This window comes from Stegostoma tigrinum, chromosome 36 (assembly GCF_030684315.1).
Source record: "Stegostoma tigrinum isolate sSteTig4 chromosome 36, sSteTig4.hap1, whole genome shotgun sequence".
NCBI lineage: Eukaryota > Metazoa > Chordata > Chondrichthyes > Orectolobiformes > Stegostomatidae > Stegostoma > Stegostoma tigrinum.
The window spans coordinates 25158507-25182522 of NC_081389.1; the positions used below are offsets into that span (position 1 = coordinate 25158507).

General features: G+C 66.1%; 1 protein-coding gene across 3 annotated transcripts in view; it reads right to left on the reverse strand.

The window, feature by feature from the left end:
- Positions 1–23767, reverse strand: part of LOC125446759 (sorting nexin-24-like) — a 29393-nt gene extending 5626 nt beyond the window's left edge. The window contains exons 1-4 of one of the 3 annotated variants that reach the window (XM_059640107.1): positions 23689–23767; positions 20688–20771; positions 12543–12647; positions 12021–12121 (exon numbers count right to left, since the gene is read on the reverse strand). In XM_059640107.1, the coding sequence (XP_059496090.1) occupies positions 12021–12121; positions 12543–12647; positions 20688–20771; positions 23689–23754 (356 nt within the window). In that variant the 5' untranslated portion in view covers positions 23755–23767. Of the gene's footprint in view, positions 1–12020; positions 12122–12542; positions 12648–20687; positions 20772–22125; positions 22278–22729; positions 23007–23688 lie in introns of those variants that run through there. The other 2 variants (XM_059640110.1, XM_059640108.1) reach the window with 2 other exon arrangements.
- Positions 23768–24016: the final 249 nt, after the last annotated feature.

Here is a 24016-nt window from a genome sequence, read left to right on the forward strand (position 1 = left end):
ACACATTGTCCCTTTTCAGGAAAGGCTCTGTCTCCTTTCTGAATGCATCAGGTGACGCAATCTCCCCGACATTCTCAAACTGTGTTATAGACCTTTTCAACAAAAACAAATGCAGATGTGTGAAATCAGGAACAAAAACAGAAGTTATTGGAAACAGACCCTGACCAGATGCTGCAAGAAAAAAACATTCCCTCCCGACACTTTGCTTTTTTTAACCAGTTGTTTCAAATCTGTGCCTCCTTGATCTCGAACCTCTCTGAGGCAGAACATTTTCTCCCCATCTACCCTGTGCTCACCTCTCGGGGAAGTGGGGGGGTGGGGAGAGGGGCGAGACTGGGGGGGAGCCGTGTGGGACAAGGCATGGGGGGCGGTGGGGCCGTGCTGGACAAGGCCTGTTGGGGGGAGGGGCGCGCCGGACGGGGCCGGTGAGGGACAAGGCGGGGGGGGGGCGCGGCCGGCCGCGCGGGACGAGGCGGGGTGGGCGCGGCCGGCCGCGCGGGACGAGGCGGGGGGGGGCGCGGCCGGCCGCGCGGGACGAGGCGGGGGGGGGCGCGGCCGGCCGCGCGGGACGAGGCGGGGGGGGGCGCGGCCGGCCGCGCGGGACGAGGCGGGGGGGGCGCGGCCGGCCGCGCGGGACGAGGCGGGGGGGGCGCGGCCGGCCGCGCGGGACGAGGCGGGGGGGGGCGCGGCCGGCCGCGCGGGACGAGGCGGGGGGGCGCGGCCGGCCGCGCCGGACGAGGCGGGGGGGGCGCGGCCGGCCGCGCCGGACGAGGCGGGGGGGGGGCGCGGCCGGCCGCGCCGGACGAGGCGGGGGGGGGGCGCGGCCGGCGGCGCCGGGCGGGGGGGGGGGCGCACGTGCGGGACAAGGATGGCGGGGGCGGCGGGCCGCGCGGGACAAGGCGGAGGGGGGCGCTGCCGGCCGCGCGGGACAAGGCGGAGGGGGGCGCTGCCGGCCGCGCGGGACAAGGCGGAGGGGGGCGCTGCCGGCCGCGCGGGACAAGGCGGAGGGGGGCGCTGCCGGCCGCGCGGGACAAGGCGGAGGGGGGCGCTGCCGGCCGCGCGGGACAAGGCGGAGGGGGGCGCTGCCGGCCGCGCGGGACAAGGCGGAGGGGGGCGCTGCCGGCCGCGCGCGACACGGCGGAGGGGGGCGCTGCCGGCCGCGCGCGACACGGCGGAGGGGGGCGCTGCCGGCCGCGCGCGACACGGCGGAGGGGGGCGCTGCCGGCCGCGCGCGACACGGCGGAGGGGGGCGCTGCCGGCCGCGCGCGACACGGCGGAGGGGGGCGCTGCCGGCCGCGCGCGACACGGCGGAGGGGGGGCGCTGCCGGCCGCGCGCGACACGGCGGAGGGGGGCGCTGCCGGCCGCGCGGGACGAGGCGGGGGGGGGCCGCCGGCGGCCGCGCGGGACGAGGCGGGGGGGGCGCGGCCGGCCGCGCCGGACGAGGCGGGGGGGGCGCGGCCGGCCGCGCCGGACGAGGCGGGGGGGGGCGCGGCCGGCCGCGCCGGACGAGGCGGGGGGGGGGCGCGGCCGGCCGGGGGGGGCGCGGCCGGCGGCGCCGGGCGGGGGGGGGGGCGGCACGTGCGGGACAAGGATGGCGGGGGGCGGCGGGCCGCGCGGGACAAGGCGGAGGGGGGCGCTGCCGGCCGCGCGCGACACGGCGGAGGGGGGCGCTGCCGGCCGCGCGGGACAAGGCGGAGGGGGGCGCTGCCGGCCGCGCGGGACAAGGCGGAGGGGGGCGCTGCCGGCCGCGCGGGACAAGGCGGAGGGGGGCGCTGCCGGCCGCGCGGGACAAGGCGGAGGGGGGCGCTGCCGGCCGCGCGGGACAAGGCGGAGGGGGGCGCTGCCGGCCGCGCGGGACAAGGCGGAGGGGGGCGCTGCCGGCCGCGCGGGACACGGCGGAGGGGGGCGCTGCCGGCCGCGCGCGACACGGCGGAGGGGGGGCGCTGCCGGCCGCGCGCGACACGGCGGAGGGGGGCGCTGCCGGCCGCGCGCGACAAGGCGGAGGGGGGCGCTGCCGGCCGCGCGCGACAAGGCGGAGGGGGGCGCTGCCGGCCGCGCGCGACAAGGCGGAGGGGGGCGCTGCCGGCCGCGCGGGACAAGGCGGAGGGGGGCGCTGCCGGCCGCGCGGGACAAGGCGGAGGGGGGGCGCTGCCGGCCGCGCGGGACAAGGCGGAGGGGGGCGCTGCCGGCCGCGCGGGACAAGGCGGAGGGGGGCGCTGCCGGCCGCGCGGGACAAGGCGGAGGGGGGCGCTGCCGGCCGCGCGGGACAAGGCGGAGGGGGGCGCTGCCGGCCGCGCGGGACAAGGCGGAGGGGGGCGCTGCCGGCCGCGCGGGACAAGGCGGAGGGGGGCGCTGCCGGCCGCGCGGGACAAGGCGGAGGGGGGCGCTGCCGGCCGCGCGGGACAAGGCGGGGGGGGGGGCGGCCGGCCGCGCGGGACAAGGCGGGGGGGGCGTGGCCGGCCCTACGGGACAAGGCGGGGTGGCGCGGCGGGACAAGGAGTGGGGGCGCGGCGGGACAAGGAGGGGGGGGGCGCGGCGGGACACGGCATGGGGGGCAGCCGGCCGCGCGGGACAAGGCGGGGGGGGCGCGGCGGGACAAGGCGGGGGGGGCGCCGCGCGGGACAAGGCGGGGGGTCGAACGTGCGGGACAAGGCGGGGGGGGGGCCGTGCCTGACAAGGCTGGGGTGGTGGGCACGTGCGGGACAAGGCGGGGTCGGGCACGTGCGGGACAAGGCTTGGGGGGGGGGGGGAACGCAGTGCGGGACAAGGCGGGGGGGGCGCCGTGCGGGACAAGGAGGGGGGGCGCCGTGCGGGACAAGGAGGGGGGGGGCGCCGTGCGGGAGAATGCGGGGGGGACACGTGCAGAACATGGCAGGGGGGCGCCGTGCGGGACAAGGCGTGGGGGGCACGTGCTGGACAAGGCGTGGGGGGGCACGTGCTGGACAAGGCGTGGGGGGGCACGTGCTGGACAAGGCGTGGGGGGGGCACGTGCGGGACAAGGCGGGGGGGCACGCGCGGGACAAGGCGGGGGGGCACGCGGCGGGACAAGGCGGGAGGGGCGCGGCGGGACAAGGCGGGAGGGGCACGGCGCGGGACAAGGCGGGAGGGGCACGGCGCGGGACAAGGCTGGGGGGGCGCCGTGTGGGACAAGGCGGGGCGGCGCGGGGGCGGCCGTGCGGGACAAGGCGGGGGGGCGGCCGGCCGCGCGGGACAAGTTGGGGGGGGGGGGGGCGAACGTGCGGAGCAAGTCGGGGGTGGTGCCGTGCGTGACAAGTTGGGGGGGGGCCGTGCGGGACAAGGCGGGGGGGGGCCGTGCGGGACAAGGCGGGGGGGGGGGGCCGTGCGGGACAAGGCGGAGGGGGGGGGGCCGTGCGGGACAAGGCGGAGGGGGGGGGGCCGTGCGGGACAAGGCGGGGGGGGCGCGGCCGGCCGCACGGGACAAGGCCGGGGGGTCGCAGCCGGCCGCTCGGGACAAGGCGGGGGGGGGCGCGGCCGGCCGCACGGGACAAGGCGGGGGGGGCGCGGCCGGCCGCACGGGACAAGGCGGGGGGGGGCGCGGCCGGCCGCACGGGACAAGGCGGGGGGGGTGCGGCGGGACAAGGCGGGGGGGGCGCGGCGGGACAAGGCGGGGGGGGGCGCGGCGGGGGGGGCAGCCGGCCGCGCGCGACAAGGCGGAGAGCGCGGCGGGACAAGGCGGGGGGGGCGCGGCCGGCCGCACGGGACAAGGCAGGGGGTCGAACGTGCGGGACAAGTCGGGGGGGGGGGCCGTGCCTGACAAGGCTGGGGTGGTGGGCACGTGCGGGACAAGGCGGGGTCGGGCACGTGCGGGACAAGGCGGCGTCGGGCACGTGCGGGACAAGGCGGCGTCGGGCACGTGCGGGACAAGGCGGCGTCGGGCACGTGCGGGACAAGGCGGCGTCGGGCACGTGCGGGACAAGGCTGTGGGGGGGGGGGGGTCGCCGTGCGGGACAAGGCCGGGGGGGGGGGCGCCGTGCGGGCGCCGTGCGGGACAAGGCTGGGGGGCGCCGTGCGGGACAAGGCGGGATGGGCGCGGCCGGCCGCGCGGGACAAGGCGGGGGGGGGGCGCGGCCGGCCGCGCGGGACAAGGCGGGGGGGGCGCGGCCGGCCGCGCGGGACAAGGCGGGGGGGGCGCGGCCGGGCCGCGCGGGACAAGGCGGGGGGGGGCGCGGCCGGCTGCGCGGGACAAGGCGGGGGGGGCGCGGCCGGCCGCGCGGGACAAGGCGGGGAGGGGCGCGGCCGGCCGCGCGGGACAAGGCGGGGGGGGGGCGTGGCCGGCCGCGCGGGACAACGCGGGGGGGGCGCGGCGGGACACGGCATGGGGGGCAGGGGGCCGCGCGGGACAAGGCGGGGGGGGCGCCGCGCGGGACAAGGCGAGGGGTCGAACGTGCGGGACAAGGCGAGGGGTCGAACGTGCGGGACAGGTCGGGGGGGGCCATGCCTGACAAGGCCGGGGTGGTGGGCACGTGCGGGACAAGGCGGGGTCGGGCACTTGCGGGACAAGGCTGGGGGGGGGGGGAACGCAGTGCGGGACAAGGCGGGGGGGGCGCCGTGCGGGACAAGGCGGGGGGGGGGGCGGCCGTGCGGGACAAGGCGGGGGGGGCGCGTGCGGGACAAGGCGGGGGGGGCGCGTGCGGGACAAGGCGGGGGGGGCGCGTGCGGGACAAGGCGGGGGGGGGCGGCCGTGCGGGACAAGGCGGAGGGGGCGCGGCCGGCCGCGCGGGACAAGGCGGAGGGGGGCGCGGCCGGCCGCGCGGGACAAGGCGGAGGGGGCGCGGCCGGCCGCGCGGGACAAGGCTGGGGGGGGGGGGGTCGCCGTGCGGGACAAGGCGGGGGGGGGGGGCGCCGTGCGGGCGCCGTGCGGGACAAGGCTGGGGGGCGCCGTGCGGGACAAGGCGGGATGGGCGCGGCCAGCCGCGCGGGACAAGGCGGGGGGGGGGCGTGCGGGACAAGGCGGGGGGGGGGGGCGCGTGCGGGACAAGGCGGGGGGGCGCGTGCGGGACAAGGCGGGGGGGGCGCGTGTGGGACAAGGCGGGGGGGGCGCGTGCGGGACAAGGCGGGGGGGGCGCGGCCGGCCGCGCGGGACAAGGCGGAGGGGGCGGGGCCGGCCGCGCGGGACAAGGCGGAGGGAGCGCGGCCGGCCGCGTGGGACAAGGCGGAGGGGGCGCGGCCGGCCGCGTGGGACAAGGCGGAGGGGGCGCGGCCGGCCGCACGGGACAAGGCGGGGGGGGGCGCGGCCGGCCGCACGGGACAAGGCGGGGGGGGCGCGGCGGGACAAGGCGGGGGGGGGCGCAGCGGGACAAGGCGGGGGGGCAGCCGGCCGCGCGCGACAAGGCTGGGAGCGCGGCGGGACAAGGCGGGGGGGCGCGGCCGGCCGCACGGGACAAGGCAGGGGGTCGAACGTGCGGGACAAGTCGGGGGGGGGGGGGCCGTGCCTGACAAGGCTGGGGGTGGTGGGCACGTGCGGGACAAGGCGGCGTCGGGCACGTGCGGGACAAGGCGGCGTCGGGCACGTGCGGGACAAGGCTGGGGGGGGAGGGGCGCCGTGCGGGACAAGGCGGGGGGGGGGCGCCGTGCGGGACAAGGCGGGGGGGGGGGCGCCGTGCGGGACAAGGCGGTGGGGGGGGGCGCCGTGCGGGACAAGGCGGGGGGGCGCCGTGCGGGACAAGGCCGGGGGGGGGGCGCGGCCGGCCGCGCGGGACAAGGCGGGGGGGTGTGGCCGGCCGCGCGGGACAAGGCGGGGGGGGCGCGGCCGGCCGCGCGGGACAAGGCCGGGGGGGGCGCGGCCGGCCGCGCGGGACAAGGCGGGGAGGGGCGCGGCCGGCCGCGCGGGACAAGGCGGGGGGGCGCGGCGGGACAAGGCGGGGGGTGCGCGGCGGGACAAGGAGGGGGGGGCGCGGCGGGACAAGGAGGGGGGGGGCGCGGCGGGACACGGCATGGGGGGCAGCCGGCCGCGCGGGACAAGGCGGGGGGGGCGCGGCGGGACAAGGCGGGGGGGCGCCGCGCGGGACAAGGCGGGGGGTCGAACGTGCGGGACAGGTCGGGGGGGGGGCCGTGCCTGACAAGGCTGGGGTGGTGGGCACGTGCGGGACAAGGCGGGGTCGGGCACGTGCGGGACAAGGCGGGGTCGGGCACGTGCGGGACAAGGCTGGGGGGGGGAGACGCAGTGCGGGACAAGGCGGGGGGGGGGGCGCCGTGCGGGACAAGGCGGGGGGGGCGCCGTGCGGGACAAGGCGGGGGGGGGGGGCGCCGTGCGGGACAAGGCGGGGGGGACACGTGCAGAACATGGCGGGGGGGGCGCCGTGCGGGACAAGGCGGGGGGGGGCGCGGCGGGACAAGGCGGGAGGGGCGCGGCGGGACAAGGCGGGAGGGGCGCGGCGCGGGACAAGGCTGGGGGGGGCGCCGTGCGGGACAAGGCGGGGCGGCGCGGGGGCGCCGTGCGGGACAAGGCGGGGGGGGGGCGGCCGGCCGCGCGGGACAAGTTGGGGGGGGGGGCGAACGTGCGGGGGAAGTCGGGGGTGGGGCCGTGCGTGACAAGTCGGGGGGGGGGGCCGTGCGGGACAAGGCGGGGGGGGCGGCCGTGCGGGACAAGGCGGGGGGGGGCGTGCGGGACAAGGCGGGGGGGGCGCGTGCGGGACAAGGCGGGGGGGGCGCGGCCGGACGCACGGGACAAGGCGGAGGGGGCGCGGCCGGCCGCGTGGGACAAGGCGGCGGGGGCGCGGCCGGCCGCGCGGGACAAGGCGGGGAGGGGCGCGGCCGGCCGCGCGGGACAAGGCGGGGAGGGGCGCGGCCGGCCGCGCGGGACAAGGCGGGGAGGGGCGCGGCCGGCCGCGCGGGACAAGGCGGGGAGGGGCGCGGCCGGCCGCGCGGGACAAGGCGGGGAGGGGCGCGGCCGGCCGCGCGGGACAAGGCGGGGAGGGGCGCGGCCGGCCGCGCGGGACAAGGCGGGGAGGGGCGCGGCCGGCCGCGCGGGACAAGGCGGGGAGGGGCGCGGCCGGCCGCGCGGGACAAGGCGGGGAGGGGCGCGGCCGGCCGCGCGGGACAAGGCGGGGAGGGGCGCGGCCGGCCGCGCGGGACAAGGCGGGGAGGGGCCGCGGCGGGACAAGGAGGGGGGGCGCGGCGGGACAAGGAGGGGGGGCGCGGCGGGACAAGGAGGGGGGGCGCGGCGGGACAAGGAGGGGGGGCGCGGCGGGACAAGGAGGGGGGGCGCGGCAGGACAAGGAGGGGGGGCGCGGCAGGACAAGGAGGGGGGGCGCGGCGGGACACGGCATGGGGGGCAGCCGGCCGCGCGGGACAAGGCGGGGGGGCGCGGCGGGACAAGGCGGGGGGGCGCCGCGCGGGACAAGGCGGGGGGTCGAACGTGCGGGACAAGGCGGGGGGGGCCGTGCCTGACAAGGCTGGGGTGGTGGGCACGTGCGGGACAAGGCGGGGTCGGGCACGTGCGGGACAAGGCGTGGTCGGGCACGTGCGGGACAAGGCGGGGTCGGGCACTTGCGGGACAAGGCTGGGGGGGGGGGGGACGCAGTGCGGGACAAGGCGGGGGGGGGGACGCAGTGCGGGACAAGGCAGGGGGGGGCGCCGTGCGGGACAAGGCGGGGGGGGGGGGGCGCCGTGCGGGACAAGGCGGGGGGGGGGGGGCGCCGTGCGGGACAAGGCGGGGGGGGGGGGGCGCCGTGCGGGACAAGGCGGGGGGGACACGTGCAGAACATGGCAGGGGGGCGCCGTGCGGGACAAGGCGGGGGGGCACGTGCTGGACAAGGCGTGGGGGGGCACGTGCTGGACAAGGCGGGGGGGGCACGTGCTGGACAAGGCGGGGGGGGCGCGCGCGGGACAAGGCGGGGGGGGCGCGCGCGGGACAAGGCGGGGGGGGGCGCGGCGGGACAAGGCGGGGGGGGCGCGGCGGGACAAGGCGGGGGGGCACGGCGCAGGACAAGGCTGGGGGGGCGCCGTGCGGGACAAGGCGGGGCGGCGCGGGGGCGCCGTGCGGGACAAGGCGGGGCGGCGGCCGGCCGCGCGGGACAAGTTGGGGGTGGGGGCGAACGTGCGGGGGAAGTCGGGGGTGGGGGCCGTGCGTGACAAGTCGGGGGGGGGGCCGTGCGGGACAAGGCGGGGGGGGGGCCGTGCGGGACAAGGCGGGGGGGGGGCCGTGCGGGACAAGGCGGGGGGGGGGCCGTGCGGGACAAGGCGGGGGGGGCCGTGCGGGACAAGGCGGGGGGGGGGGGCGTGCGGGACAAGGCGGGGGGGTGGCGTGCGGGACAAGGCGGGGGGGGCGCGGCCGGCCGCGCGGGACAAGGCGGAGGGGGCGCGGCCGGCCGCGCGGGACAAGGCGGAGGGGGCGCGGCCGGCCGCGCGGGACAAGGCGGAGGGGGCGCGGCCGGCCGCGCGGGACAAGGCGGAGGGGGCGCGGCCGGCCGCGCGGGACAAGGCGGAGGGGGCGCGGCCGGCCGCGCGGGACAAGGCGGAGGGGGCGCGGCCGGCCGCGCGGGACAAGGCAGAGGGGGCGCGGCCAGCCGCGCGGGACAAGGCGGAGGGGGCGCGGCCAGCCGCGCGGGACAAGGCGGAGGGGGCGCGGCCAAGGCGGAGGGGGCGCGGCCAGCCGCGCGGGACAAGGCGGAGGGGGCGCGGCTAGCCGCGCGGGACAAGGCGGAGGGGGCGCGGCCGGCCGCGCGGGAGAAGGCGGAGGGGGCGCGGCCGGCCGCGCGGGAGAAGGCGGAGGGGGCGCGGCCGGCCGCGCGGGAGAAGGCGGAGGGGGCGCGGCCGGCCGCGCGGGACAAGGCGGGGGGGGGCGCGGCCGGCCGCGCGGGACAAGGCGGGGGGGGCGCGGCCGGCCGCGCGGGACAAGGCGGGGGGGGCGCGGCCGGCAGCGCGGGACAAGGCGGGGGGGGCGCGGCCGGCAGCGCGGGACAAGGCGGGGGGGGCGCGGCCGGCCGCACGGGACAAGGCGGGGGGGGCGCGGCCGGCCGCACGGGACAAGGCGGGGGGGCGCGGCGGGACAAGGCGGGGGGGTCGCGGCGGGACAAGGCGGGGGGGGCGCGGCGGGACAAGGCGGGGGGGGGCGCGGCGGGACAAGGCGGGGGGGGGCGCGGCGGGACAAGGCGGGGGGGGGCGCGGCGGGACAAGGCCGGGGGGGGCGCGGCGGGACAAGGCCGGGGGGCAGCCGGCCGCGCGCGACAAGGCGGGGAGCGCGGCGGGACAAGGCGGGGGGGCGCAGCCGGCCGCACGGGACAAGGCAGGGGGTCGAACGTGCGGGACAAGGCGGCGTCGGGCACGTGCGGGACAAGGCGGCGTCGGGCACGTGCGGGACAAGGCTGGGGGGGGGGCGCCGTGCGGGACAAGGCGGGGGGGGGGCGCCGTGCGGGACAAGGCCGGGGGGGGGGCGCCGTGCGGGACAAGGCGGGGGGGCGCCGTGCGGGACAAGGCGGGTGGGGGGGGCGCCGTGCGGGACAAGGCGGGGGGGGCGCCGTGCGGGACAAGGCGGGTGGGGCGCGGCCGGCCGCGCGGGACAAGGCGGGTGGGGCGCGGCCGGCCGCGCGGGACAAGGCGGGGGGGGCGCGGCCGGCCGCGCGGGACAAGGCGGGGGGGGGCGCGGCCGGCCGCGCGGGACAAGGCGGGGGGGGCGCGGCCGGCCGCGCGGGACAAGGCGGGGGGGGGCGCGGCCGGCCGCGCGGGACAAGGCGGGGGGGGCGCGGCCGGCCGCGCGGGACAAGGCGGGGAGGGGCGCGGCCGGCCGCGCGGGACAAGGCGGGGGTGCGCGGCCGGCCGCACGGAACAAGGTGGGGGGGCGCGGCGGGACAAGGAGGGGGGGGCGCGGCGGGACAAGGAGGGGGGGCGCGGCGGGACACGGCATGGGGGGCAGCCGGCCGCGCGGGACAAGGCGGGGTCGGGCACGTGCGGGACAAGGCGGGGTCGGGCACGTGCGGGACAAGGCGGGGTCGGGCACGTGCGGGACAAGGCTGGGGGTGGGGACGCCGTGCGGGACAAGGCGGGGGGGGGGCGCCGTGCGGGACAAGGTGGGGGGGGGCGCCGTGCGGGACAAGGCGGGGGGGGCACGTGCTGGACAAAGCGTGGGGGGGCACGTGCTGGACAAGGCGGGGGGGGGGGCACGTGCTGGACAAGGCAGGGGGCGGCACGTGCTGGACAAGGCGGGGGGGCACGCGCGGGACAAGGCGGGGGGGGCACGCGCGGGACAAGGCGGGGGGGGCACGCGCGGGACAAGGCGGCGGGGCGCCGTGCGGGACATGGCGGGGGGGCACGGCGCGGGACAAGGCTGGGGGGGCGCCGTGCGGGACAAGGCGGGGGGGGGGCGGCCGGCCGCGCGGGACAAGTCGGGTGGGGGGGGGGGCGAACGTGCGGGACAAGTCGGGGGTGGGGCCGTGCGTGACAAGTCGCGGGGAGGGCCGTGCGAGACAAGGCGGGGGGGGCCTGCGGGACAAGGCGGAGGCGGTGGGGCCGTGCGGGACAAGGCGGTGGGGCGCGGCCGGCCGCGCGGGACAAGGCGGGGGGGGCGCGTCCGGCCGCGCGGGACAAGGCGGGGGGGGCGCGGCCGGCCGCGCGGGACAAGGCGGGGGGGCGCGGCCGGCCGCGCGGGACAAGGCCGGGGGGCGCGGCCGGCCGCGCGGGACAAGGCCGGGGGGCGCGGCCGGCCGCCGCGCGGGACAAGGCGGGGGGGCGCGGCCGGCCGCGCGGGACAAGGCGGGGGGGCGCGGCCGGCCGCGCGGGACAAGGCGGGGGGGTGTGGTGTGCGGGACAAGGCGGGGGGGGCGCGGCGCGGGACAAGGCGGGGGGTCGAACGTGCGGGACAAGTGGGGGGGGGGGCGCAGCCGGCCGCGCGGGACAAGGCGGAGGGGGGCGCAGCCGGCCGCGCGGGACAAGGCGGGGGGGGCGCGGCGGGACAAGGCGGGGGGGGGGCGCGGCGGGACACGGCGGGGGGGCTGTGTGGGACAAGGCGGGGGCGGTGGGGCGCCATGCGGGACAAGGCGGGGGGGGGCCGTGCGGGACAAGGCAGGGGAGGCCGTGCGGGACAAGGCCGGGGGGGGGGGGACCATGCGGGACAAGGCCGGGGGGGGGGGCCGTGCGGGACAAGGCGGGGGGGGCCGTGTGGGACAAGGCAGGGGCAGTGGGGCCATGCTGGACAAGGCAGGGGGGGCCCCGTGCGGGACAAGGCGGGCGCGGGACCGTGCGGGACAAGGCGGGGGGGGCGGCCGTGCGGGACAAGGCGGGTGGGCTGTGTGGGACAAGGCGGGGGGCGGTGGGGCCATGCTGGACAAGGCAGGGGGGGCCCCGTGCGGGACAAGGCGGGCGCGGGACCGTGCGGGACAAGGCGGGGGGGGCGGCCGTGCTGGACAAGGCGGGTGGGCTGTGTGGGACAAGGCGGGGGCGGTGGGGCCATGCTGGACAAGGCAGGGGTGTGTGTTAGGAGACTGGGCAAACAGCTCGTGAACTGATTCAGTCTTTATTGTGGGACCAAAGGAGCAGTCATTGTGACCACAGCCACCAGGTGGCAGAGCGTGCAGCCGAGTCCAGACAGAGGCAGCAGAGCAGATTCACACCAATGCCAACTCTACAAAACCTCAGAGACAGTAGGAACTGCAGATGCTGGAGATTCTGAGATCACAAGGTGTAGAGCTCTAAGGGTTTGCAGTAGATCTGTTCTTCACAAAAAAGGGTCTAGGCCGCTTGGCCTGCTGTGTTCATCCATCTCTACACCTTGTTATCTCGACAAAACCTCAAATTACTTCAGGAGTTATTTTTAGTCGCAGTGTTTCTGACTGTTAAACTAACCCTTCCAAATTTCTGTGCTTGTTAAAGGGCCAGGAAGAGTCCATTCAGCCCCTCTGGCCTCTTCTGCTGTTCTAATAAATTCTGGGTAATTTGATTTTAACTTCATTCGCCCCAACATCCCCATATTCTGCAATACCCCACCAACAGCTGTGACTCTGCAACACCGCTCCCCCCCCCACCCCAGAACAGCGGCAAGCCGGTAAATCCTTCAGGCACTGACCTCACTGTATTAGTCGGCTTTCCGACCGGAATGTGTTTGATGTTGAGGAAGTCAAGGATTTCCTGGGACAAGGTCCAATTGTCACATTCACACACAAGACCCTGTTTCAGACAGACACAGAGAGAGAGAGAGAAATCAGTCTACATACACAGAAGGCCACTGCCTGCTCACCCTCACTCATCCCAGCCCCACCAGTGCCCACCCCCCCCCAGACTTCAACCTGGCCAGGGCCCAGTCACAGTAGGTACCAAGGCCTAGTCACCAGGCACCAGCCCAGGGCCCAAAACAAGGAGCATGATTATGGTCACATCAGTTATTGACTGAAGGACAAATCTTGGCTCCAGGACACAGGCTCACCACTGAGTTCTTCTTCAAAATACTGAACATGGGATCACAAGCACCTCACAACAGTAAAATCCTCACCCAAAACTGAACTCTCCCAGCACTAATCCCCACTCCCCACCCTCGACACTCCAGCTCTCCCTCAGTACCACTGTCTGTCTCTGTCACTCTGGGCTTTACCTGTAAATATGCCTCCAATCCTGACCTCTTCTGTTCCAGGGCTTTGGGTCTTCGATTCAGACCTCTCTTTGTGGGGAAGTCTGGTGTTTTAGTTGTCTTTTTTAACTGTTGGTGATAGAAACATGGAGAAAATATCAGAGTCAGACACTTGGCCTCTAGGTTGTGGAAGGAGGGCTGGTGGAGTGGAAGGTGCTAAGAGTGGGATGGCTATAATGCCTCTGTGGTCAGACCCATCCTGCTGTTGCCGTCTCTCTCTGAGGGGGGAGGTTGACCCTGAGTTCATTCACAGGCTGGTGATGGCAGCGTGGGGAAGGTGAACAGATGCAAGAGGCCTGTATAGCTGCTGACTGAACAGACTTGTATCACTGAACATCGGAAGGCCAAAGGTGGTATTAAATCAGTCCATCCTTTCACCTCACGTCACCATCCCGTAGTTATTTCCCAGTCCTTTAGGATTCCTTCTCTGCTCTTAGCGCTCACCCTCATTATATTCCATTCGCAGGGAACGTCACAGAATGGGCACCAGAAACAGGGCCAGAATGAAAAAAAGAGACTCAACTGAGAAAAGCCAGCTTCAGAAAACCACTGGGTCTTCTAGGCTCTGTTGTTGAGGATGTTTAAGGTAGAGATTGATAGGTTTCGAATTACCAACGGTGTACAGGGATAGGGTGGGTAAAAAAGGAGGAAGTGCTAGATCAGCCATGATCATAATAAATGGTGCAGCAGGTTCAAGGGGCTGAATGGCCTTCTCCTGCTTCTATGTTCCAAAAATAAAACCCTTGCTCCCAGGACAGGGACACCACAGGGATAGATACAAGACTAAAGCTCCCTGTACACTGTCCCCCATCAAACACTCCCAGGACAGGGACAACCAACGTACATTCTTCTGAGAAACTGACTTGAACACATTCCACAAATTAATTGTCCTAAACTAATTTTGCCGATTTCTTTTGTACAGTCTACATGAAGATTAAACTCCCCCATCGACTTGTTAGAAGCTCCTTTTATTTCTGATGAATGCTGTGTCTAACAGTATAGTTACTGCTCAGGGGTCTCGAAACTGCTCTCACCAGCATTTCTGACACTCACTGTTTCTGATAAATCCCGTTCTTCCAAGTCAGAATCGCTCCTTTCTCCCAGCTGTGTCGTTTATTATCGAGGTTACCTGCTGTGCCATCGGCCCACTTTAATAAACCTCAGGTTTCCTGGAATTCCCAACCTGTGTCACCACAGCTCTGTAACCTGGATTATATCCATCCCATTTCACTCCATTTGGTGCCATTAGTTCCTCAATAAGGGGGATGTCTGGTGCAGTCAGATAAAACACCTTCAGCAATAATTTCTCACCGTTTTTCCTTTATTTGACCTTCCTCATTGGTGCAATATTAGACCACAAGACATAGGAGTGGAAGTAAGGCCATTCAGCCCATCAAGTCCACTCCGCCATTTAAATCATGGCTGATGGGCATTTCAACTCCACTTCCCTGCACTCTCCCCGTAGCCCTGAATCCTTCTGAGATCAAGAATTTGTCGATCTCTGCCTTGAAGGCATTCAACGTCCCGGCCTCCACTGCGCTCCGTGGCAATGAATTCCACAGGCTCACCACTCTCTGGCTGAAGAAATGTTGCCTCATTTCAGTTTTAAATTTACCCCCTCTAATTTTAAGGCTGTTCCCACAGGTCCTAGTCTCTCCAACTAACGGAAACAACTTCCTAGCGTCCACCCCTTCTAAACCATATATTATCTTGTAAGTTTCTATTAGATCTCCCCTCACCATTCTAAACTCTAATGAGTACAATCCCAGGATCCTTAGCCGTTCATCATACGTTAAACCTACCATTCCAGGGATCATCCATGTGAATCTCCGCTGGACACGCTCCAGGGCTAGTATGTCCTTCCTGAGGTGTGGGGCCCAAAATTGGACACAGTATTCTAAATGGGGCCTAACTAGAGCTTTGTAAAATCTCAGAAGCACATCGCTGCTTTTATATTCCAACCCTCTTGAGATAAACGACAACATTACATTCACCTTCTTAATCATGGACTCTACCTGGAAGTTAACCTTTAGAGAATCCTGGACCAACACTCCCAGATCCCTTTGTACTTCTGCTTTATGAATTTTCTCACCGTTTAGAAAATAGTCTATGCCTGTATTCTTTTTTCCAAAGTGCAAAATCTCACATTTACTCACATTGAATTTCATCAGCCATTTCCTGGACCACTGTCCTAAACTGTCTAAATCCTTCTGCAGCCTCCCCACCTCCTCAGTACTACCTGCCTGTCCACCTACCTTCGTATCATCGGCAAACTTCGCCAGAATGCCCCCAGTCCCTTAATCCGGATCATTAATATATAAAGTGAACAGCTGCGGCCCCAACACTGAACCCTGCAGGACACCACTCGTCACCGGTTGCCATACCGAAAAAGAGCCTTTTATCCCAACTCTCTGCCTTCTGTCAGACAGCCAATCCTCAATCCAAACCAGTAGCTCACCTCGAACACCATGGCCCTCACCTTGCTCAGCAGCCTCCCGTGAGGCACTGTATCAAAGGCCTTTTGGAAGTTTAGATAGATAACATCTACTGGGTTTCCCTGGTCTTACGTACTTGTTACCTTCAAAGAATTCTAACAGGTTTGTCAGGCACGACCTCCCCTGACTAAACCCATGCTGACTTGTTCTAATCTGACCCTGCACTTCCAGGAATTTAGAAATCTCATCCTTGACAATGGATTCTAGAATTTTACCAACTACTGAGGTTAGGCTAATCGGCCTATAATTTTCCATCTTTTGCCTTGATCCTTTCTTAAACGGGAGGGTTACAACAGCAATTTTCCAATCATCTGGGACTTTCCCTGACTCCAGTGACTTTTGAAAGATCACAACCAAAGCCTCCACTATTTCCTCAGCCACCTCCCTCAGAACTCTAGGATGTAGCCCAACGGGGCCTGGAGACTTATCAATTTTTAGACCCTTTAGCTTCTCTAGCACTTTCTCTTTTGTAATGCCTACCATACTCAACTCTGCCCCCTAACTCTCCTTAATTGTTGGGATACTACTCATGTCTTCCACTGTGAAGACTGACGCAAAGTACTTATTAAGTTCTTCAGCTATTTCCTTATCTCCCATCACTAGCCTTCCAGCATCAATTTGGAGCAGCCCAATGTCTACTTTTGCCTCTCATTTGTTTCTTAAGTATTGAAAGAAGCTTTTACTATCATTTCTAATATTATTAGCAAGCCTGCCTTCATATTTGATCCTCACCTTCCTTATTCCTCTCTTTGTTATCCTCTGTTTGTTTTTGTAGCCTTCCCAATCTTCTGATTTCCCAGTGCTCTTGGCCACTTTATAGGCTGGCTCTTTTTCTTTGATATATTTCCTGACTTCCTTTGTCAGCCATGGCTGTCTAATCCCACCCCGGATAACCTTTCTTTTCTTTGGGATGAACCTCTGTACTGTGTCCTCAATTACACCCAGAAACTCCCGCCACTGTTGGTCTACTGCCTTCCCCGCTCGGCTCTGCTTCTAGTCGATTTTTGTCAATTCCTCTCTCATGTCCCTGTAATTACCTTTATTTAACTGTAACACCATTACATCCGATTTTGCCTTCTCTCTTTCAAACTGCAAAGTGAACTCTACCATATTATGATCGCTGCCTCCTAAGTGTTCCCTTACTTTAAGATCTTTTATAAAGTCTGGCTCATTAGCATTAACCCTGCTGGCCCCTTCTCTCACTCGCTCTCTGCTTGTCTTTACCCAATCTCTACACTGCTCTGAGGCTGTGATGTTTCTCTTTAGATTTACTAAATTTCCTCTCTGTGAACCTCCTCCTTAAAATGTTGGCAGCTTGTTACACAGGAGACAAGCCCCAGGCTGGTTTGAGTGGAGTTGGTCACAATAGAACAGCTCCCTCTTTTCTGTAACAGGCCCAGTGGCCCAGGAATCAAACCCCCTATACCACAGGAACACATTCAACTCCCTAATCTGCTTGTTTCCATTTACTCCCTCCATCATTTTCTGCAGCCAATCAACAAGGCTCCATCCAAATGTGTGATCTGTCCCGTTGAGAAGGTCAACAGCAGTTGATACCAGTCCCTACAAGTTCCCCTCCAAGATACACGCCATCCTGGCTTTGAAATATATCCCTGTTTCTTCACTGTTGTTCAGGTGAAATCCTGGAACTCCCTGACTAACAGCATCGTGAGTGTGTGTCACAGGTTCACAGAATTATTACAATGCAGAAGAGGTCATTCAAGCCATGGTGCCTGCACCCATTCTTCAAATGAGCATCGTTACCTCGTGCCAATCTCCTGCCTTCCCCCCCACCCCCCACACTTACACACTAATTCTATCCAAATAACCATCCAATACCCTCTTCAACTGAACCTGCCTCTACATTTCCAGCCTGTGCATTCCACATCCAAATCACTCACCAAGTGAAGAGGATTTTTATTACATCATAGTTGATCCTTTAGCACAGCACTTTAAATCTATCCCCTCTTGTTCTTGATCCTTTTACAGATTACGGCTGCTCCCTATGTACTCTGTCCAGCCCACTCACAAAAACCTCCATCAAATCTTATTTCAGCCTTTTCCTCTCAAAGGAGACGAGTCCTAACTTTTCCAATCTATCCTCTACCATTCTGTCATTCCTCATTCCCAGAAGAGAGTTTCTGTAAATTGCTTCTGCACTCACTTCGATATGTTCACATCTTTCCCGTAACATGGCACCCAGAAACATACGCAGTACTCCAGCTAGGGTCTAACAAAGTGTCTTGTACAAGTTCAACATCCTTTGTCCTTGCTCCTGTAAAGCTGAGGACACTACGTTTTATTAACTGCTCTCTCTACCTGTCCAGCCATTTCTAATGACCCTTAGAACTGTATCCCTGTTTTATATTGTTTTTTAATGTTTTTCCTCACCTCTCCACAATGAACTTCATTTCCCACCTATCCACCTGCTCCACCTGTCTTTTTGAAGTTCTAAGCTGTCTTTCTCACAGTTTATAATTCATCCAAAGGGCTCTTGCAATGCAGTGGTATTGTCCCTACCTCTGAGTCAAGAGGTCTGGGTTCAAGTCCCACCTGCTCCAAAACATCTGATCCTTCCAAACTTAATGTCATCTGCAAACTCAAAAACTGTCCACTGCACACCAAGATCCAGTACCATTAATATATCTCAGAAAAACAGGGATCTTCATCCTGACCCCTGGCGAACTCACAACAAACCTTCCTCCAACCTGAAAAATATCCATTGACCATTCCTCCGTTTCCTACCTCACAGCCAATGTTGCTAAAGTGTCTTTTGTACTAATGACTTCTACTTCCCTCTCAAATTTTGTGAGGTATTGTATCAAGTGTGTTTTAGATGTTCAAGTATACCACGTCAGCTGTTAGTTAAACACAGTCCCTTCAGAAATCCATGCTAACTCTTCAAAACCAACCCATCTTTTTCCATGTGACTATTCTATCCTGAATAATCTTTAGAAGATTTCCCACCAGGAATATTAAATTAACGGCTCTGTAATTGTTGAGATTATCCTAACAACCTTTATTGAACAAGGCTGTAATTTTTCAGTCTTCGGGCACCAACGCTGAGCACAGGGGAGACTGAAAGATTGTGGTCAGTAACCCTGCAATTTCCATTTTCAACTCCTTCCAGAGCCTTGGATGTATCGCATCCAATCTAGGTACCTTATCAGCTTTAAGCACCAACAGTCTATCCAACACTCATGCCCCACCGATTTTGAACACTTCTAATGACCGATTTCCTCCTCTGTCATTCATGGCCCGGGTAACATTTCCATCTTTAGTGAAAATGGGTGTCAAATATTCAACTCAGCATCTGCCTCCAGGTTTAAAGCACTTTCTTAGCTTCTAATCTAACTCATTCGTCCTTTTACAATCTTTCTTCTGGTCACATACTTACAAAAGACTTTGGGATTTCTTTTGATGTCCATTTCTCATAGAAAAATACATTAGAGAAGCAAAGACAGACTATCTCCCCTCTAAAACTATGGTATTCCTTTTGGTTTGTAACTGTATTCTCCACCTGAAACCTGCCATAGCTATACTACTTCTCCTTTTTCATCCAGGGAGCTCTGGATTGGTTTGTCCTTTAGAGGGAAAATACGTGGACTGTACCTGAACTTTGTCCTCTTTGAGGGTAACCTCAGTTATAGACCTTCAGTTATAGATTCACCACCAACCCTTACGTTCCAGTCAATCCTGCCCAGCTATGTCTTGCAGTTTGCACTCCATCAGTTGATTCTTCTTACTCAAGACTGACCAACCAGATTTTCCAACACCTTCCTGAACCTTATGATGCACTGATTACTGTCTGCTAAATGCACCCCTACCAACACTTGATCCACTGGGTCCATATCATTTCCAATGATGCATCCTTTCCTGTTGGACTGGACGTATGTTGTCAGAAACTTTCCTGAACATGACATACCCACACTTTAGCAGAGGACCGAGCTGGAGCTGCCAGGCAAGTCAAGGGCTGTCCTCTGGAAGGGGAGGATTGGGGGCCACTAGGCAAGAGGAGGTGGAATGCAGGGAGGGCTATGAGGTCACCAGGTAGGGTCGGGGACATTGGACCACCAGGCAAAGGGAGCGTATGAGAACATCAGAGATAATGGGAACTGCAGATGCTGGAGAACCCAAGATAATGAAGTGTGAAGCTGGATGAACACAGCAGGCCCAGCAGCATCTCAAGAGCACAAAAGCTGACGTTTCGGGCCTATTCCCAATTCCTTCACCTCCGCCATATCTGCTCCCAGGATGAGGCATTCCACTCCCGCACATCCCAGATGTCCGCGCTCTTCAAGGACTGCAAGTGCACCCCCCCCACAGTGGTCGAGAACGCCCTCGACTGTGTCTCCCACATTTTCCGCAACACATACCTCACACCCCGCCCCCACGATAACCGCCCAAAGAGAATCCCCCTCGTTCTCACACACCACCCCACAACATATCATCCTCCGACACGTCCGCCATCTACAATCCGACCCCAGCACCCAAGACATTTTTCCCTCCCCACCCTTGTCTGCCTTCCGGAGGGACCACTCTCTCCATGACTCCCTTGTCCGCTCCACACTGCCCTCCAACCCCAAACACCCGGCACCTGCCCCTGCAACCGCAGGAAGTGCTAGATCTGCCCCCACACCACCTCCCTCACGCCCATCCCAGCCCCAAGATGACTTTCCACATCAAGCAGAGGTTCACCTGCACATCTGCCAAAGTGGTATACTGTATCCTCTGTACCCGGTGTGGCTTCCTCTACATTGGGGAAACCAAGCAGAGGCTTGGGGACCGCTTTGCAGAACACCTCCGCTTGGTTCGCAGTAAACAACTGCACCTCCCAGTCGCAAACCATTTCCACTCCCCCTCCCATTCTTTAGATGACATGTCCATCATGGGCCTCCTGCAGTGCCACAATGATGCCACCCGAAGGTTGCAGGAACAGCAACTCATATTCCGCTTGGGAACCCTGCAGCCCAATGGTATCAATGTGGACTTCACCAGCTTCAAAATCTCCCCTTCCCCCACCGCATCCCAAAACCAGCCCAGCTCGTCCCTGCCTCCCTAACCTGCTCTTCCTCTCACCTATCCCCTCCTCCCACCTCAAGACCCACCCCCATTTCCAGCCTGCCTACCTCATCCCGCCCCATTGACCTGTCCGTCCTCCCTGGACTGACCTATCCCCTCCCTACCTCCCCGCCTACACTCACCTTTACTGGCTCCATCCCCACCTCTTTGACCTGTCTGTCTTCTCTCCATCTATCTTCTCCTTTACCCATCTTCTATCCGCCTCCCCATCTCTCCCTATTTATTCAAGAACCCCCTTCCCCTGCACCATTTCTGAAGAAGGGTCTAGGCCCGGAACGTCAGCTTTCCTGCTCCTCTGATGCTGCTCGGCCTGCTGTGTTCATCCAGCTCTACACCTTGCTCTCTTGTATGAGAACATGAGGCCAGTGGGGCTGTGGGGAGTAGCAGTAACAGGGCCACCAGGCAAGAAGTGTCAGTGAGGGTGAGGGTGAGGGTGAGGGTGAGGGCGGGGGCGGGGGCGGGGGCTAGGGATGTCAGCGAAGGAGGGGTTAGTGAGGCCGAGTGAGGGTAGGGACGGGGGCGGGAGACTGACCTTTTTATGTAGAGCCTGGAAGTCTCGGTATCTTCGATCCACCAGGTGTTTGCGCCCATTGTTGAGAACCTCGACCCGGAAAACCTGCAACAGGAAGTGATGTTAATAAACAAACGCCCTACCTCAGGGGTACTCTCTCCTCCCCCCACCGTGACCCCCGCCTCCCCCAAACCCCCATGAACCCACCACCCTGACCCCGCCTCTCCCGAACCCACACCGTGACCCCCGCCTCCCCCAAACCCCCATGAACCCACCACCCTGACCCCGCCTCCCCCGAACCTCCACTGTGACCCCCGCCTCCCCCGAAAACCCACAACCCTGACACTGCTTTCCCAAACTCCAACCTTGAACCTCCACCCGCCCCGTGACCCCCGCCTCCCCGAAAACCCCATGAACCCGCCCCGTGACCCCCACACCCCCCAAACCGCCACCTGCCCCGTGACCCCCGCCTCCCCCAAACCCCCATGAACCCACCCCGTGACCCCACCTCCCCCAAACCGCCACCTCAGCGTGACACCCGCCTCCCCCAAACCTCCACCCGCCCCACCCTCAGCGTGACCCCCGCCTCCCCCAAACCTCCACCCTCAGCGTGATCTCACCTCCCCCAAACCGCCACCCGCCCCGTGACCCCCGCCTCCCCCAAAACCCCACCACCCCCACCCTCAGCGTGACCCCCGCCTCCCCCAAATCCCCACCCTCAGCGTGACCCCACCGCCCCCAAATCCCACCACCCCCACCCTCAGCATGACCCCACCGCCCCCCACCCTCAGCGTGACCCCCGCCTCCCCCTAAACCCCACCCTCAGCGTGACCCCACCTCCCCCAAATCCCCACCCTCAGCGTGACCCCACCGCCCCCAAATCCCCACCGCCCCCCACCCTCAGCGTGACCCCACCTCCCCCAGCGTGACCCCACTGTGACTCCTCACTCCCAGCCCACACTATGACTGGGTCTGATCATCAGCTCCATTGAAAACAGATCCCTCCTTTATAACTCACACACAGTGCATCATGTTGCCATGGTTATTGACAAAGGCGCTCAGCACTCTGTTGCTATCATTGTGTGCCACATCTGTGCAAATAAAGATTTTTAACCAAATCTGAACCAAATGTCCAAATACTCCAGACACACTGGCTCACTCACACACACAACTCAGGCTGCAGAGTGAGGTCCCACAGACACTACCCAAGGGTTCCCCCAGAGTTTTCTGGGAGTGGTGGAGGGAGCAAAACAAAAACTCCCCTGGTGTTGGGGTGGGGTGGCACAGAGATTCTTCTCTCGTGCCGCCCCAAGGTATGATTGCCTCTGTTTCCCAGGATAGACACTGAAGTTTTCACCCTGGTAGAAATCCAGAGTGTGTGGAATCACAATCCATCTCAAAATGCTCTTACCTAATCTTTACACTTTGTAAAAAGGACGTGAGATTTTAACCCTCTCACCTTTGCCTTGTCCACAAACATCGCCCTGAGGTGCCAATCACTTGCTGTTAAAATTTGCCTTCTTGCTCTCACTTTCACATTCCTCTCCTGGGACCCTCCTGCATTCCAGAGAAACTCGATGCAAACTAGGGGAGCAGCACCCCATCTTCCAAAACATGGGTTCAACAGTAGCCATCCCCAAACCACCCAACCCCATCCCCATCCGTCCAGCTCCCTTGGTTTTACAGAGACATCATTCACTCTGCTATTAACACCTATTCAGGATCTATTTCACTTGAACCAATTATCCCACCCCCTCTGCCTTTGGTCCTAATGACACCCGCTGGTCTCTAATCCTACTCTGTCTGGAATCTTCCCCATCTGTGTTGCTGCTTCCATCATTTCTCCAATGCAAAACCATCACTGATCCACTAAAAGCCTGAGATGCTGAAAATCTGTAACAAACACAGCATCTTGGAGAAACTCAGCAGGTCTGGCACCAGCTCTGCCGAGAGAAACAGTTAAAGCATTTCCGGTACAGTATACCCCTTCTTCAGAACTCTTCTCCCAGCACCGTATCCATTCCTCTTCAATCCTGAACAGTCCTAGAGATAGAAATATTCACCCAGACCCTTCGCATGACATGACCCGAAACATGGCACCGACACGGAGAGACACACTGACACGGACAGCTGTCAGGGCTGAGACTCAGGGGGTGAGGTGGACATAGTCCGTCACCCCCAGCCCTCAACGCTCCAACGAGACGGCACCGTGTGGCGATTAGGGGAAGCAAAGAGAAAACGGAGGTTGAGGACGTCCGTGGCCGAATAGCCCACCGCAGCTTCCCGAGAAATTCCCGTTAAAGCGGCAAACGGGAGGCCCGTCTAGCACAAGTTGCGGATAATAGCCCCAGGACCGGGATCGAGACGACGGACACATCCCCGTCCCCGGCGGAGTCGGGAGGGTCCCTGTCCCGGAGGGGGTGGGGAGCGGCTCTGTCCATGTCCCTTTCCCCGGGGAGTGGGGGGGTTGGGGGCGGCTCTGTCCCTGTCCCCGGGGGGGGGGGATGTCCCTATCCCCGGGGGGGGGGGGGGCGGTTCTGTCCCTGTCCCTTTCCCCGGGGGGTGGGGGGGCGGCTCTGTCCCTGTCCCCGGGGGGTGGGGGGCGGCTCTGTCCCTGTCCCTTTCCCCGGGGGGAATGTCCCTTTCCCCGGGGAGTTGGGTGCGGCTCTGTCCCTATCCCCGGGGAGTGGGGGGCGGTTCTGTCCCTGTCCCTTTCCCCGGGGGGTGGGGGGGCGGCTCTGTCCCTGTCCCCGGGGGTGGGGGAGCGGCTCTGTCCCTGTCCCTGGGGGTGGGGGGCGGCTCTGTCCCTGTCCCTTTCCCCGGGGAGTGGGGGGGTTGGGGGCGGCTCTGTCCCTGTCCCCGGGGGGGATGTCCCTGTCCCCGGGGAGTGGGGGGCGGTTCTGTCCCTGTTCCTTTCCCCGGGGAGTGGGGGGGGGGGTTGGGGGCGGCTCTGTCCCTGTCCCCTGGGGTGGGGGCGGCTCTGTCCCTGTCCCCGCCCCCGGGGGGTAGCGGTGCCTCTCACCGTGTGAACTTTCTCCGAGTCCCCGCTCGCCCCTTGGCCGATACTCGGGATGCGGACCTGGATCATCCCGCTGCCCCGCTCCGAGAGTCACCGGCCCCGCCCCCGGGTCCGCTTTAAACACAAACCGGAGCGGATTTATCCTGGAGCAAACCCAGATTAAAGCGGACTCATCCCGGGCTGCAGCGGCCTCGCTGGAGCAAACACGGATTGGAGCGGACTCATCCCGATTTCAACCCAGACTGGAAGTGACTTATCCCTGACCAGAGCTGGACCGGAGCAGAGTTGTCCCAGATCCGACCTGGACCGGAGCGGACTCATCCTGGAGCAA